This window comes from Akebia trifoliata, unplaced genomic scaffold, assembly GCF_017979445.1.
Source record: "Akebia trifoliata isolate Shusen 1 unplaced genomic scaffold, ASM1797944v1 Contig01383, whole genome shotgun sequence".
NCBI classification, from domain to species: Eukaryota; Viridiplantae; Streptophyta; class Magnoliopsida; order Ranunculales; family Lardizabalaceae; genus Akebia; species Akebia trifoliata.
Window position 1 is genome coordinate 18,084 of NW_028237686.1, and position 16,909 is coordinate 34,992.

Sequence of the window (16,909 nt, forward strand, 5' to 3'; positions counted from 1 at the left end):
TATTTGGGTGGGAGATTCCTCCGTATATATAAAATTCATCTTCTGAAAGTCAACTCATGAAGAAAACGAATACGGAGTTCGTCGAAGCTACCCAGAAATTAAAGTACTTTTTTTTTATTTTATATTATCAGTTTGATTGGTGATGTGAATCCATTCATTATTAAGCTTTGTCTTAACTCTTAAGAATGATTTATAATCGTTGGATTTAAATTCTTTGTTTGAGAATATTTGAGGTACTCAACGTTTCAAAATTAATGACAAGTCTCTTGACTATGGTCATCTCTTATAGGCCAATGAAAAAATAGATATGGATGAAAAAATAATTCTTAACTTTCTCTTTCTAAAATTATAATCTTCAACTCACATAGATGATGATGTACAACAAAGATGATGATGGAGATAAATATAATCATCATCATCATCAAATTAATTAAATTTATTAAAATATATAAATAATTTTTCAATAATTAAAATATAATTTTAAAACTTGACTTGAATGTTCATCGAATTGATTCAACCCAAAATTTAGCAAGTCAACTCAAATGAGTCAAATAAGATTATATTGAATTTATAAATAATTTTTAATAATTCATCGAATTGATTCAATCCAAAATTTAGCAAGTTGACTCAAATGAGTCAAATAAGATTATATTGAATTTATAAATAATTTTAATAAATAATATTTATTTTTCACATAATATTAATTATCAAATAAAGTTTTCAAATTTTTTATTTAACTTGATATATTTTTAGATCAAACTATTTATAAAGTTATTAAAAGGGTATTTCACGTATTTCTCTTAAAAAAATCTTCAAAAGATTCTTTATAAGTTAATAATTTGTTAAGTGAAGCTTAAATGGTTCATATTCTTTTCTAGAAGACTATTCGATACATATTCTTGATAAAGAGTCCTTCATTTTCTTTGTTAGGTGAGCAAAGAAAATATGTCATTTTCAAAACAAAAATGATTAGTGCATCATTTGTGGAATTTTCAACTTTTTCTCTATTGATTTGGTAATTCCCTCCTCCATTTTCTTTGTTAGATGAGCACGGGGTTGGTGATCAGCCAAGTGAATCAATGAGGTTTGATATTTCTGAATCATCGGATCAACAGTACTCCTCAAGTCTTTACTAACTAACAAGATAACAATCCAAATAACAACAATTCTTAATTATCATAAGGGTCAAATAAAACATGAATTCCATTTAAGAGCATCAGAAATCATACCAGCATATAATAATAATACACTATAAATTTGAACTGAAATTAAACCTTAAACATTAAAATTTAAAGATACCCTTAGATGAAATTTTAACTTAGGAGATATTTAGAAGCAAATATGTTGTTGGAAGAAGAGAGAGAACCTGTATTTTGGGTGGGAGAAATTAAAATTTATTTTCTTAAAGTCAACTCATGAGGAAAACTAATATGGACTTCGTCGAATCTGCCTAGAAATTAAGTACTTGAAATTGATTGTTGGCTGATGGATTTAAAAATCTATTAAAGGTCTAGAGTTTTGTTGACTTTGAGAAAATAAACTATTATGAACTTGGAGTTTATATGGAATTATACTTAGGAATTGATTGTTGCCCAGATGGATTTAGAATCTATTAAACATCTGGAGTAAAAAAATTTTGCCCACATCCACCAATCACGTGTATTGAATGGCATTTCTAATTTATAAAAGTATCTTTTTTAGTTAAAAAACTACCCTTGTATGCTTGGCATGGCAAAGCATCGAGGGATCTGTGAGAAAAAAATGATTTGGTTTAGAGATTTGTGGAGTGTGATTTTGGTGACCCCCACTTTAGAGACTCCGCAAACCCATTGGTCCACAGATTTTCTCTCGCACACTGAATTTGTTCTTCCAAAACTAAACTCAATCATTAATAGTAATTTAACGGTAACAAATATGATTACAAAATCTTTAGGACTTTAAACGTGTTAAATAAGTTACTATTATATAAAAAAAAACTTTTTTTTTTTATATTTTCTTTTAACAATTAAGTCTATAAAAAAAAAAAAATTAATACTTAATAAACCATAGTTTCTTGCATCCATAAAAAGAGAGCTGCCATTTGCACCCCAACTTTACTTATTACACCTCAATTAAAAAAAAAAGTAAATAATTGAGAATAAGTAAAAGTTGGGGTGCAAATATAAACTCTCTCTCTCTGCTAATTTTTTTATTTTCTTTTTTACATGAGATAATTTGAATGACTACTATAATGTTTTTGTATTGTTGAGATTATAATTTTAGCCAAACCTTTGTAACCATAATATTTATATTAAAAAAAAAGACTCCAAGCTCCAAGTAATTCTCCCTTAAGTCGAGTCAGTCGACAACTTATGAGTTGACCTAGACAAAGTAAATAAAAAATAATTAAAAAAATCTTTAATAATGTTAATATATTAAAAATATTTATTTTTGTTCTATATATATGTTTTGCTTGACTTGATGCATTTGAAATTGACCCGGACTGAGCTGACAAGTTGACTCATTATTTTTGGAGTTGGTTTAGTAAATTGATTATGAATTTTCTTGAAGGATTAATGTAACTCTTGTTGTGCCAAAACCAACTTATCGTGACTATGGTTAATATTTGTATTAAGGATTCAAAATTTATCCTCAAGTTGTAAATAAAAAATTGACATTCGTACAATTACAATTAACAGAATCATAAACTTCACATTCATTACTTCTAAAAAAATGCACATAAGAATAAAAAATGTATGGTCTACTAAAAAAAATTGGGAAAAGATTTAGAGTTCCAACTTATGTAAGAAAAAAAAGACTATCAAGAAGATTGCGGATGATGAAGAGAGAGGTGAGAGCAACGATCCAATTCTTACTTTAAATTAGTATAATCATTGAGGTTATTTTTGGAAAAATAGAAACCCAACATTTATTTATCACACACCAATTTCTTAGGTATTTATCACACCCAATTAAAGAGGAGAGAGAAAGAGTTCATATTTGCACCCCAACTTTTACTTATTATTAATCATTTACTTATTTTTTTTAATTAGGGTGTAATAAGTTGGGGCGTGAATAGCAGCACTCTTTTTATGGATGCTAGAAACCATGATTTTTTTAGTATTAATTTGTTTTAAAGAATTAATTGTTAAAAAAAAAATAGTTTTTTTTTTCGTATAGAGTTCTAAAGATTTTGTAATCTTATTTGTTACCCTTAAATTACTATTAATGATTGAAGTTGTTTTTGGAAGAACAAAATCACAGCTTGTGAGAGAAAATCTGTTAAATTTTCTATGCCACGTGAACGAATGGATATGCAGGATCTCTAGAGTGGGGGTTGCCAAAATCGCACTCAGTCTATAGAGCTTGTTGGTGACTTGTACATATATCGGTGCTTCACATCTTTTATTTATTATTATATATATGGGAAATGTTCAGCAACAAACATTTTGGCAAAACATTTTTCAAAATATGGGTTAGAGGTTTTGGAATTGGCTGATTTTTGGTGAGGATGATCTCTACGGTGAGGAGATAATCATCACCAAAAATCAGCCCATTCCAAAACCTTTTACCCATCAAAAATGGCTTACAAAAAATGGACGGTCCACGATTTCCCAACTTGTAAACATGGGGTTAGAAGTTTTTGAAATGGGCTGATTTTTGATGAGGATGATCTCCTCACCATAGAGATCATGCTCATCAAAAATCAGCCCATTCCAAAACCTCTAACCCATGTTTTGAAAAATGTTTTGCCAAAATGTTTGCCAAATGTTTGTTGCTGAAAGGGACCCTATATATATATATATATATATATATATATATATATATGGGTAGCGTTCAATGGCCAACAATTTGGCAAACACATTTTTCAAAACATGGGTTAGAGGTCTTGGAATGGACTGATTTTTGGTGAGGATGATCTCTACGGTGAGGAGATCATCATCACCAAAAATCAGCCCATTCCAAAATTTCTAACCCCATCAAAAATGATTTACAAAAAATGGACGATTCACGATTTTTCAACTTGTAAACTGGGGCTAAAAGTTTTGGAATAAGCTGATTTTTTGTGAGGATGATCTCCTCACCGTAGAGAACATCCTCACCAAAAATCAGCCCATTCCAAGACCTCTAACCAATGTTTTGAAAAAGTGTTTGCCAAAATGTTTGCCAAACTGTTGGCCATTGAACGGGACCCTATATATGGGTGGCGTTCGCGGGCTAACGTTTTAGCAAACTTTTTTTAACCGTTGGATCTAACGTAATCGAACGGATGTTATTTAATTTCACGCGTTATAATAAGAAGTTACATATTTATAGCGCCATCCCTTAAAAATTGAGTATTTTATGCTTCCTCCCTCTCCTCTTTAAACCAGAGAGAACAGGACTCTCTGTTCTCTCTCTCTCTTTGAACTCTCTCTTCTCTTCGCTCCCTCTCACTCGCTCTCACCTTCTCTCTCACTCTCGCCCTCTCTTACTCTCTCTCTCTCTCTCACTCTCGCTGCCTCTCTCTCTCACTTACGCTGAAACCCTCGCATTGAAACCCATTGACGAAACATGATTGGCTGACCTTGCTGCAACTCCATCGACGAAACATGAACGGCTGACCTCGCTGCAACTCCATCAACGAAACATGAACGCTGAAACCCTCTCTCTCACATGAACACGAACGTTGCAACTACCTCACCCTCGCACGATCTCATTTCGTTGCAAAACTCTTCTCTAGGGTTTCGACTGCGATTAAGTTCGAAGAGAGACGATGGAGAGAGAGTTCTTGACGATGGAGAGAGAGAGAACTCTCTTTTATGTTCGATTGGGTTTTAAAAGAGGAGGGAGGAAACACTAATTATTATGAAAGAGAGGGATGGCGTGGCAAATAAGTTATACTTTTATAACTTAACCGATCAGCTGTTATTTTGAATCTAGTCCGTCCGATTATCCTATATCCAACGATTGAAAAAAGTTTGCCAATCCGTTTCCCAAACCGTTAGCCAGCGAACGCCCCCCTACATATATAGGGGGTGATTCAAGGGCCATATGTAAAAACATATGAAAAAACAATGGTTTTTCAAATAAGAGTTAAAGGTTTTGGATTGAGCTGATTTTTTGCAAGGATGGTCACTATGATGAAAAGATCATCCTCACAAAAACAGTTCAATCAGAAACTTCTAAATCCATCAAAAGTGATTTACAAATTAGTGACAAAAATTGGTAAAAAATCGACGGTCCACATTCTAAATCACTTTTAATGGGGTTAGAAGTTTCAGATTGGACTGATCTTTTTTTTTTTTTTTTTTTTCAGATGATCTTCCCATCATAGAGATCATCCTCACAAAAAAATCAGCTCAATCCGAAATTTCTAACCCATATTTTAAAATTTTATTAATGTTACATTGTTTTTACATATGTTTTCTCATATGGCCCTTGAACGTGACTCATATATATGTATATATATATATATATAGAATAAGGCTGAAGTGACCTCAATATTTAATTTTTCTTTGTTCTATAGTTCTAGAAATATATATATATATATATTTTTTGAATATTTTGGGGTTATTGGGCTTGTTGGACGTCCCACACTACATTTTTTAGGGGATAAAAGATTTGGTGTTAAAGAAAATAACAAATTACCTTTTGGAAGGTTAAGTTGGTACTTGGTACGTATGTGTCCATTAAATTTGGTCTCGTATAGAATATAGAGTCGATTGCATCCACAAAGAAATAAGTTATGGATTTATTATTTAGTGACTGTAGAGACCCCATTTTGCACTCGCCTGATTAATCAACTCGTCAACTCGATTGCAACGGTTCCCAATGATAGATGATTATTCCTATGCTTTATTTGTTACTAGATATGTTTCAGAAATCCGGATGAGATATCTTGAACTGACAAAACTATAGAAACCACGCTACGCTAGGAAAATATGACCCCAGAAACATAGAAATCATCATTTTGCAGACAAAAAAAAAAAAGCTTCACGATAAAAATCACAAAAAAATAATCAAATTACCAAAATACCCCTAATCTTAAAACATCCTTAGAGCTTACGTTACACTTAGAAAAATCCACTCAAACACATAAAATAACAAATCAAAACCAAATAAATCATTTTGCCAATTTTCACAAAATTTGATAAATTACGAAAATGCCCCTCATAAAGTTCACTATCATTTCGCACAAAAAATTTCATAAATAACACAAACCAATATTCCCATTGAATTTCTTACAAAAAATTGATTCTAAAACATCCTGGAACATTGGAAAACGACTTAAAACGCAAAAAGTCCTCTCCGAGGGCAAAACGATAATTTTATAATTTTAATAATTAAAATTTTTGAAATTAATAAATAAAACATAAAATAATATAAAGTGAAACATTAATAAAATTAATTTAAAATTTTTGAACCAAAAAATCGATCAATCAGACTCTTAAGCAAAATTGTTGATGGTTGCCAAGATATTTATTCAATGACCCCTCCATCTGGGGGACCAAAGAATTAAAGATATAATAAAGGGGATTCTCCAAAAAATTAAAGTCAATCAAGTAAGACTAAAGTCAAGATCTTAAGGTCAATCAAGTAAGACTAAAGTCAAGATATTAAAAGTCAACCAAGTAAGACTAAAGTCAAAATCTTAAAGTCAATCAAATGAGACTAAAAGTCAAAACCCTAATAGAGTTCTAATTAAATAATAATTCTATTTAAAGCAATCTTGCTTAAATAACAACTCTATTTAATATAATTCTAATTAAATAATAACTCTTTTCAAAAGAATTATAATTATATAAAAGGCATTTAAAAAAATTTATAAATAGGAGCCTCCACACTCTATTTTCGCATCAAAAAATAAATTCTAAGAAAAGTAGGTCAAAAAACTTCCATAAACCCTAATTTTGAAGTCCTAACTCCTTACCTAATACCCATACCTCAATTTTAGCTCGAAAAATACCTAGAAGCCTTTAAAAAATACTCAGAAATTCATAAACAAATCCGAAGAATCCAGATCTAAGAAAGAGATATCTTGCCTCGGAGACCAGAAATCAAATCTAGAGACAAAACGAAACGAAGAGTACTGTACAAGGAGTTACTCTATCAGATCTGACGGAACAAGACCGTTGTCTTTAGAAAGGTATCTATTTCTTATTATTTTTTCTATTACTTAGATCTTTTAGCAATGTAGTTTATTTGGGAATTAGTAGAGACCGGTGTTTGCCGGGCGGGGTTGGTGTCTAACACTTTCCAACCCCGTAACGTGATCCCCAAACCCGTTTTTTTTTTCTTTCATAGATTAGTAATATTTGCCTTTTTAAAGTCAGTATTCGGTTCCTAGACCGTAATAACTAGGTGGCGACTCCCAAGCCTCAAAGGTCAAAAGCGGATCCGCGCATCCCGCGGATTGAGGACGATTTCATGATCGAATATTTAGAGGTCTGATTGGCAGTTTATGCGATAAATTATAGTCATGGATTGACACCAATTGATGGTAGTTGTAAATTAGTGGATAGCATGATATAATATCGGCTAGAAGGAGAACTCTGAATTGTATAAGGTAGTTGGTGAGATATTTTAGTACTTCTGGTTAGAATGTTGTCTAAAGTGGATATGTAGATTAAATAGAAATGAAAATATTTGATGTAGATGTGTTGATCAGGGTATAAAAAGTCGTTTCTAAAGTACTTATTGCAAGTACTTTACTAATAAATTGTATATTAAATCTCCTTATTAGACATAATGCATGGCTAGTCCATATTTATCATGGATTTTAATAAAATGATATATTTTAGAATTAATTACTGCTATTTTCGTATAACAGGAAAAAGTAGTAAAGTTTTAAGGTGAATCAAAAATATTCGAAGTTACTACTATGATTTAGGATTCGAAACAAGACCAAGTACCAAAATTCAAGTCATTTGGGCCCACTTGGACCGCAACACCTTAGTCAACGTGGGCGGCGTGATTGAGTTGGTGATTCCAACCTCGAGATTCGTATAAAACATATTTTGTGATTGAAGATTGTTCGCATTGAATTAGGATTTTGAAATTTTTATGTTTATAGAAGCGTCTCGAAACCTTAGAAACCTTAATCTGGTCTCTATTAAAAAGAGACCAGGCTAAAAGGCACCTCATCTCATCTCTCTTGAGGTCAACTTTTCTTCTTCTATTATTTTAGTTTTAGGTTTTTATATTTTTTTTTTTTCCTTTCTTAATTTGAATATTGTATGGAGATTCTGTTGGTTTCAAAATCAAGAGTAATAAAGAAGAATTCTTTTCTCTCATTTCTATTCCCTTTTCTTTTATGTTTATCTTATTTATTGTTCTTGCGATTATTATTGGTTGGAACTCCCCGTTAGATCGGTTAAGGAAGTCGAAGCAAGACTTTATCAGTGTTTTTATTATTTTCATAATTGCTCCTTAGTTTTATTGTGATAGTTTTTAAGTAATTTAAATATTGATTGTTTCTCAAAGTTTTGATGGTTTATTCTTTAATAAGTTCAAAATGATCCATGCTTCACAGATAATAATTAATATTTGTCCCATCAATCTCTTTTTTAAAATAATTGTTTGATTTTCTAATCCACAAGCATTAACTTTGTTTAGTGGATCGAGATAAATAGAGAACCAAAAATCATTGATAGAGTTTGTGAAAGGTAGATCCGATTGGTCGACACTTCTCCATCGTATTCTTAACATTTTCTTTTAGATAATTGTATCTTGAAAACTGTTTTTAAATTGAATATTAAAATTGAATTGGATTTAAAGTAAAATATTTCTGGGTTAACGTTGTCTTTGTGGATCGATCCTTACTTGCCAAGGTTTTACTTTGTTCTTATTTTATCATAATCTACAACTCGAACAAGTGTGATCGAGGATAGGACATATCTTAGAATAATTGGGTATATGAAGTTTCAATAGGCCAACATTGTTCTATCAACAATAATTTTCTTAAGTTATGTATTTATATCTTTGTGTTTTATTCTCCGCTCTGATTTAGATATTTTGTAGATAAAAAATAAGATTTATTTACGAAAAAGTGATCAACTTTTGACGAATTTACGATTCTGGCTGGCTCAATGTTCATTTTAATTATCAAAACGTGAACGATAACAAATTCAAGGGTTTTTAAAGTGACTATTTTGCAGGTTTAAAGTGAATTGTCACTTTAAACCTCCAACATAGTCACTTCGTTTGGAATTTTTTTTAACGAAAACGTGATTATTCACGTTTTAGTAATTAAAATAAACAGTGACCTGGAATGGTAAATAACTCATTTTCAGCTCATGAAATAATAATTCACCAAAAAAATAATGAACTTCAATTTTCAAGAAAAAAGCTAATCTAAGGCATTTTCGATCTGAAAGAAGTAAAACTTCAGATTTGGAAAGCTTTAATCTCAAGGCATGATAAAAATAAAGGTTGAAGAACTTGAAGATGAACATTTTTTGGGAGAATAATAAATGGCTTTTGGCTAGAAGATTTAATAAAATGAGTATAGTAAAAATGAGAATGTTAAGATGGATGAGTGGAAAGGCCAAGAAAGATTCTATAAGAACTTGAAGAGAAAATTGGTTGAGATAGTTTACACACCCAGTTCGAAAAAATATTCTAGTTGAAGATCCTAAAAGAACGAGAACAAGACCCCAAAGAACATTGATGGAGATAGTGAAAACAGATGAACTCTCTTTCTCTCTCAATAACATGAGAGTTGGCTTTTGACAAAGTGGAATGGAGGATCATAATTCATTTTGCCAATCCCAGATTTTTGGAACAAGGCTTTATTGTTGTAAATCAAGTTAATTCATTTAGACAAACAAAGGATTTATTTCTACATAATTCAACAATAAGGTAATTAAAAAGGATATATTTCTCTAAATTCATCCAGTTTCTCATACAAGGATACACAAGAGCCCTTCAATTTACAAATTACAAGAAATAGGCAGTCAGGTGAATACTTCACTCAAAATCTTGTTTCCCACGTATAGGTTAATTTGCAATCAACTCAATTCAACTCCCAACATGATATCATTGTCATAGTGGAAAGCTTGTATAAGATATTAATAGAGGGACAAAATTAGATGTAATGAACAGCAACTCTTTGTCATCCATCCGAGCTATCTTCATCTCGCTTCTCTTTATTGTCGCTTGACATTTTCTCTGGTGACGAGGGAGACAAAATAGGAAGAGATGTAAAGTCCCCCTTGTCAGCTGGGGCCATGGCAAGGTAATTTAGTGCATTTGCAACTTCACTAATCAATGGACGTAAGGCAACATTCTCTTGGAGACATATGGCAGCAACAGCAACTGCTTGATAAGATCCGCTCATTGGGAAGTCCCCTTGAAGAAGTGGATCTGCCATTTGAGGGCTTCAGTCCTTGAAAAATGGTTGTGTCTGTTCAACAATTGTAAATGACTTCAACCCAAGAAGGACTATTGAGGGCTGCATTCAGATTCTTTGGTTACGAAATATCTGAAGAAAAACTATCAATGAATATTTGTGATTGGATTTAAAGACACTAGCCATAGCACGGGTGACTATTTCATGAGATAAATTAAAAGATGGATGGGAAACATTATTAGCATCTAAGAAAGTAGGAACATTTCAAACACTAGGTTCACTTGTAGAATTTGGTGAATTAGTAACATTTATAATTATAATAGGAGGCACAATGACATCTACAATTAGAGTACCACTTGAAGTATTAAGAGTGCTTTGAGTAATATAATCAATAGGTTCAATTGTATTAGATGTGTTCCCTTGAGTAGTGGTACCTAATAACTCCCCCTGACTTCTGGCGCTTTTTGAATCAGAGAAAGGAGAAAATGATCTAAACCATTCACCATCATTGAGATATTTTGTAATCATTCCAATTTGTTGCATAGGAACAGATAAAGATGATGAGTCAATAAATGGGAAAGCAGTTTCATCAAATACACATGCCGAGATCAATAAACGTAGTAGCAAAAGGATACTTATGAGTATTGGTATGAAACATTAAGGTTAAACCAACTCATACGATATGACGACGCTTTTTTTTTTCTATGAAATTTTCTTGCAAATTGATTTTCAACTAATTTTTGAAAAGTATCCAAAATTTTCAACGAAGTGGATAAAACCAAGTCAATCATGTACAATCATCCACAAATAAAACATAATATTTGTACATTTTGAACAGATGGCTTTGGTACAAGCCTTGTTAGCAATCTTCTATTTAATTCTTGAAATATTCACAAGTTTTTTGGTTTTTTCAATGAAAGTATGATTCTCCGGATTATTGAACTATTTTGAATAATTCACGCATTTTAAGTTTAAAAAGAATAAAATGTGTTTTTATGAATTTTTAAAAAACTCGGTGGGAAAAAAAAAACGTTTCTATTACTTGTTGTATGTTGCAAAGTGTAAACTTGTTAGTTGTGACATGTAAACTTTGAAGCTGTCATGCTTTAAAAATTTAGAGGAATCCACCTTTTTATGTCACAAATGTCTCTTTTATCTTTAAAAAAATAATGACATGGCCCTCTGCATTTATTTGAGATTACACATTAATTTTTCAAATTGATGATTTGTCCTTTGACTTTGGTCCTCTTTTATAAACCAACGGAACAATAACCTTCATGCCCTCGTTATCACCACCATCATTATTACCATCACCAATATATCATCGCCTTCACCATCATTATCATATTACCGAATTTTTGGTTTTCAAATTTTTGAAATGAGATGGATAATATACGTATGAAGCATATGTCGAATATTTTTCATTTATAGAATTTTTTTACCAGATTTTTGCAATCCAAAATTGAATAGAACTCGAATTTTTGTTGTATTCCGAATTGCTAATAAGGGGTACAAATTTTATGTTGTCGGATTCATAGTTTTCTTTTATGTCTTGGATTTTGTTGGGGTAAGACTTAAAATCAGGACCTTTTATTCTTAAGTGTTGGTGGTGTAGAGTTTTTTCATTTCTGATGAAATCTTAGCTAAAAAACATTTTACTTTCTTGTGATAGTTGAAAAATCAAAGATTCTTTGATTTGTTTTCTCTTAAGAGTTGTAAAGATAACGTTCTAAACTCTTAGTCTCACATCGAATAGACACAAGACTTGTGCTCAACTAATAAAGGTTTTCACTCTCCTAGTTAGTTGAATGTGAGTGAGATAGAGAGTGGGTCTCACGCGCACATGGGGACCCAAGGCACCATGGGACTGCAACCCATTGTGTTTAGGATCAACCCGTAAAAACCTTAATATGCACATGTAATAAAACAAAAACAAATGCGTCGATCAAGGTTGGGTTGGGTCCTATTGAGGTTCTTTTTACTCAAAGATCCATTACTTCTTTTTCAATCTTAACTGTTGATCTAACTTACCCTTGGATTAAGTTGTTTAGATCTTTCAACGTTAAAAAGGGGCCAATTAAGAACCATTGAGTAGTTGGGGCCTTGTAACGTTGGATTTTTTACTATAAAAGAAAGGTGTGCTCTAGAGCTTTGTACACATGAAAAGAAACAATGTTCTGATCACTCTCTTCTGTCCTTCTCTTTTCTACGGCTCATACACCAACTGATTCGATCAAGTTCGCTGAAGATCTATTATTTTCAAATGCACAATTAAAAGATTTGTGACTGTTGAATCTTGGAAACCAACAGTCTGAGATCGATTGCACTGTGGATATCATCCTAAAGGAAGAGGAGGCAACGAGGGGGGAGGGAAGGGGGGATTGATTTTAAGGACGACAACTTCTCCATCAGTCACTCAATCAAATTGATAAGTTGTTCTAACTTGTTCTACTATTTATTTTGAGTAGCCTATTTAGACTCAAGATCTACACTATTTACAACATTTTATTCAAAGGAAAAGTCTCAATTTTATTATTTGAAGAAAAATGCAATCTACAACTTCTCTTATTGACAACTACTACATGCTGAAAAACTTCTCTATTCATCGAGACAAATGAAAACATCTATGCTTCCTACATACGTACACGTCAGGAAAGTGAAAGTGAGATCTGAGGTACAATCTTGAGGTCGCTGCACTATTATTCCTTCTTTTAACTTCAAACCTTGTGTCTATTGGGCCTTCTTGTCTATATAAAATGCGAGCCCTTTTGTCCCTTCTGTCCTCTCGACTTCAGTTCTTCCTCCTCTCTCTCTCTCTCTCGCCTTGTACTTTTGATTGTTTAGTTCTTTGATTTTTGACTTTGGGCAATGGATCAAACAGTGAGGTTTTACTAGTCTCTGTTTTACTACAAAACAAAGATTAAAAGTATTTGTATATGGGCTATTGTGTCCTGGGGATGTTTCGCCAGAGTTTCTACTGGCAGTAATATTGTTTTGAAGAGGCGAGAAACTTCTTAAAAGAAATTGACCTAGACTGCGTTTGGATAGAGCTTCTTGACGACTTCTGCTCTTGCGGGGAGCTAGCAAACGTTTGGATAGATTTTTGCTTTGGCGTGGAGAGGTTTTTGCTCTTGCGGGGAGAGGTTTTTTGCTCTTTGTGGAGAAGCTTCAAAGACCTGCTCTTCCGCGGAGAGGTTTTTTGCTCTTGCGGGGAGTGATTGAGCTTTTGCTCTTGCACGGAGAGGTGTATCCACACAGGCCGCTAGTCTGTGCCTCTACCCAGTTCATTTTCAATTTTGATTACAGGTTGTATTCAATATCTACTTCATAAGCAATAATATCGAAATACATCAAGGTACTACACAAATTTTTGTCTTTGTTTTTTTTTTTTTTTTTCTTTTTTGATGACGAGGAGACACAAAGTTATTTGCAACACATCCAACTGCGTCTGCTGTTGTTTTCTTCGATTGAATTCGAATCCCATTCTATAGCTTCAACAATAGCTCTTTGGTGTTCATTCGAGCTATCTTAATCTCACTTATCTTTATTGTTGCTTGATATTTTCTGGTAAAGATAGAGACAAAACAGGAAGAGATGCAGAGCCCCCCCCCCAATCAGTTGGGGCCACATCAAGGATACTTAATGCAATTGCAACATCGCTAATCAAGGGACGTAGGGTAGCTTCCTCTTGGAGACACATGGCAGCAACAGCAAGCGCTAGATACAAACTTCTTATTGGGAAGTCCCCTTGAAGAAGTGGATCAGCCGTTTGAGTGAATCTTCTTTGGTCCTTAAAAAGTGGCCGTGCCTGTTCAACAAAATAACAACATCAACACTGTAAAGAAATGACTTTTAATCACAATTTCAATCAAGTCGAATATAAACTAGACATGTACGCATGATTGTGTTGGAATTATTATTATTATTATTATTATTTTCGTAATTAAAATTATTTTGTGGCCTTTTCACATATACAAATTTTATATAAATACTGGATTAATTTGTTCAAAACATTAAGGATAAAATTGGAAACCATGTTAGTAGTCTGGCATTGGTTACCAACATCAAATATGATGGGTTAGTGAACATCCTATCAAAACTTAAGTGGTATTCACCTAATACTAGAATTCTACGATGGGTAGAAAATCTAGTATCCTCTAATATAAATAGGTGGCCGTCCCCCCCCTCTCTACACACAGATTATTCTATTATTGAGATAGAGGTTCCCATCACCAAAAGTGTAGGCAGAGTTGGGGTAGTGCACCTGTTCTTTGCAGATCAAGATTAACATACTCTCCGCGGATAATCGAAAAGCGAATCCAGGTATTTTACAATTATTGTTCGTTCGATTCGATTATTGTATTGTTTGTTCAAGATCAAATCCTAGATCCATGCTTATTATGTTCGTAGTTATTGCAAACAGATTGGACTTGGATAGATATATTAGGTATATGACAAGGCTCACTCATCCATAAAGTCGATCTCGCAACATTATGCAAATGCATGTAGAATCTCAGCATCCATGACTTAACAAAAGAAATTTTACTTATTAACAGAAGCCAACCAGCGAGATTTGATAAAAACTACAAAGATGTTACAAGCTTTTGATGGTAAAATGAGCCATTGAAGTGTTCTATACTTGCTCAATAATATACTTTTTGGAGAAGCTCCAGCTTAAGACCACTAGACAACAAAAGCGCACACCTTTAGGTACATTACAAGATGCAACCTGGAAGACATGCTTCACAAACGTATGAGAAGCTCCAGCTTAACACCACCGTACAACAAAAGCGCACGCCTTTAGGTACATTATAAGATGCAACCTTGAAGACATTCTTCACAAACGAGAACACTGTTTTGCGAACAGGTTGGTACCAACACCTATCTCCTTAGAAAAATATAATTGAAGACTACTAATTGGACTCAATTAAGCAAACTAATTAGTAGCCAAGGACACTCAAAGGTCCTCCACCAGATCTCCTACCTCACTATGTTGGTTTGATACTCGAACAAGTTGATTTTAAGAGTGTTAGCTTAGATGGAATAAATTTACACAGACGATTCGTAACACATAGTCTTCAATTATATTTTTAACACAAAATGATGGGATTGACCTCATCAGAATTACGATTTGTCCCAGCTCTTCTAGAAGCCATGGGCACTCTAATTAACTTCTTTTGGAACAATAGCTTATATTTCATCCACAACAATTCCAAATTCCAATTCATAAAAAGAAAAACCTCTAATGGATTCACATTCAAGCAAGCAGAAAATAAAAAAAGTAAAGAGCAAGGAAGAAAATTACCCAAGAAACTAAATTTTGCTGTTCTGTTGGCCTAGTGGTGTCGATGGCTCTTCGCCCTGTGATTAACTCAAGTAAAACAACTCCAAAACTGTAAACATCCAATTTCAATGTCAGCTGACCTGTTCTTGCATACTCCGGAGCGCAATACCCATACGTGCCCATCACCCTCGGTGATACATGAGTCCTATCTCCAATAGGAACAAGCTTTGCAAGCCCTAAATCTGAGAGTTTCGGAATGAACCCTTCGTCCAACAAAATGTTGGACGATTTCAGATCACGATGTATAACAGATGGTCTGGCATTGTCATGCAAATATGCCAGGCCTTTAGCGGCTCCTGCTGCTATTTTCATTCTTGTATACCAACCTAACTGCTTCTGGTCCGGCGCGAGATCTACAAACACATATAAGACAAGTATTGAAATATGTGGCGTGTATTGAATTATTGCAAATTCAAAGGAAGATTATTACTTAAAATGTTTCCTTCAAAGAGATACCGCAAAATCAAAAGATTAAATATAATTGACATACCTAGAAGATGATTTTCTAGAGACCCCAGTGGCATATATTCATAAACCAAAAGCCTCTGGTCTCCATCAGCACAATATCCAATGAGATTAACTAGATTTTGATGGTGAACATGAGTTTGCATTAAAACCTCAACAAGAAACTCTCTATTTCCTTGCAACCCATTCCTGTCAAATTTCTTAATAGCCACAAGCTGATCATAATGAACCAAAATCAGTCCTAAGTTTCTTCAATTATTCCAAGAAGGACTCAACAAAACTCATAGTAGTTAATTTAGTCCTCAGTTACCTGCCCACTCTCAAGGCATCCCTTGTAGACTCTTCCAAACCCACCAGCACCCAATAGACATTCTGCTCGAAAATTCTTGGTTGCCAAGGCAAGGTCACGGAAGGTAAACGTTACTGCAGTAATACGTCCATTATCGTCTTTGTCGTTGGCTTCTTTTTTGTTTTGGGTTTCAGGTGAGGTTTCTCAATTAGGATTCTCTTCAAAACAAAGTGTGGATCAATAAGTTTTTAATGACCAAATAATTTTACACTTCTCAATCGATGTTTATAATAATTATGTCTGCTCAAACCTAGTTTTCTATCTAATTAAGCTCATTAATAGCCAATGCCAGTAAGAAAGATCATATCCAAGTGCCTTACAAACAAAGAAGAATGAACCTAAAGGAAGTGAAATGTTTGCTCATCGTGAGTGTTTCAAAGATCAACAATTTTCTGACTCCCCCACGTAGCATACAAAAATTGCTCTCCTGATGTGACAT

General features: G+C 33.2%; 1 protein-coding gene across 1 annotated transcript; it reads right to left on the reverse strand.

Annotated features, from left to right (window-relative positions):
* Positions 1 to 13,856: 13,856 nt before the first annotated feature.
* Positions 13,857 to 16,909, reverse strand: LOC147380492 (receptor-like cytoplasmic kinase 185). The gene is made up of 5 exons (XM_086431642.1): positions 16,885 to 16,909; positions 16,432 to 16,544; positions 16,147 to 16,336; positions 15,618 to 16,009; positions 13,857 to 14,120 (listed from the first exon to the last, which is right to left on the reverse strand). Exons 1-5 carry the CDS (start codon positions 16,907 to 16,909, stop codon positions 13,857 to 13,859), a joined length of 984 nt encoding a protein of 327 aa, XP_086287768.1.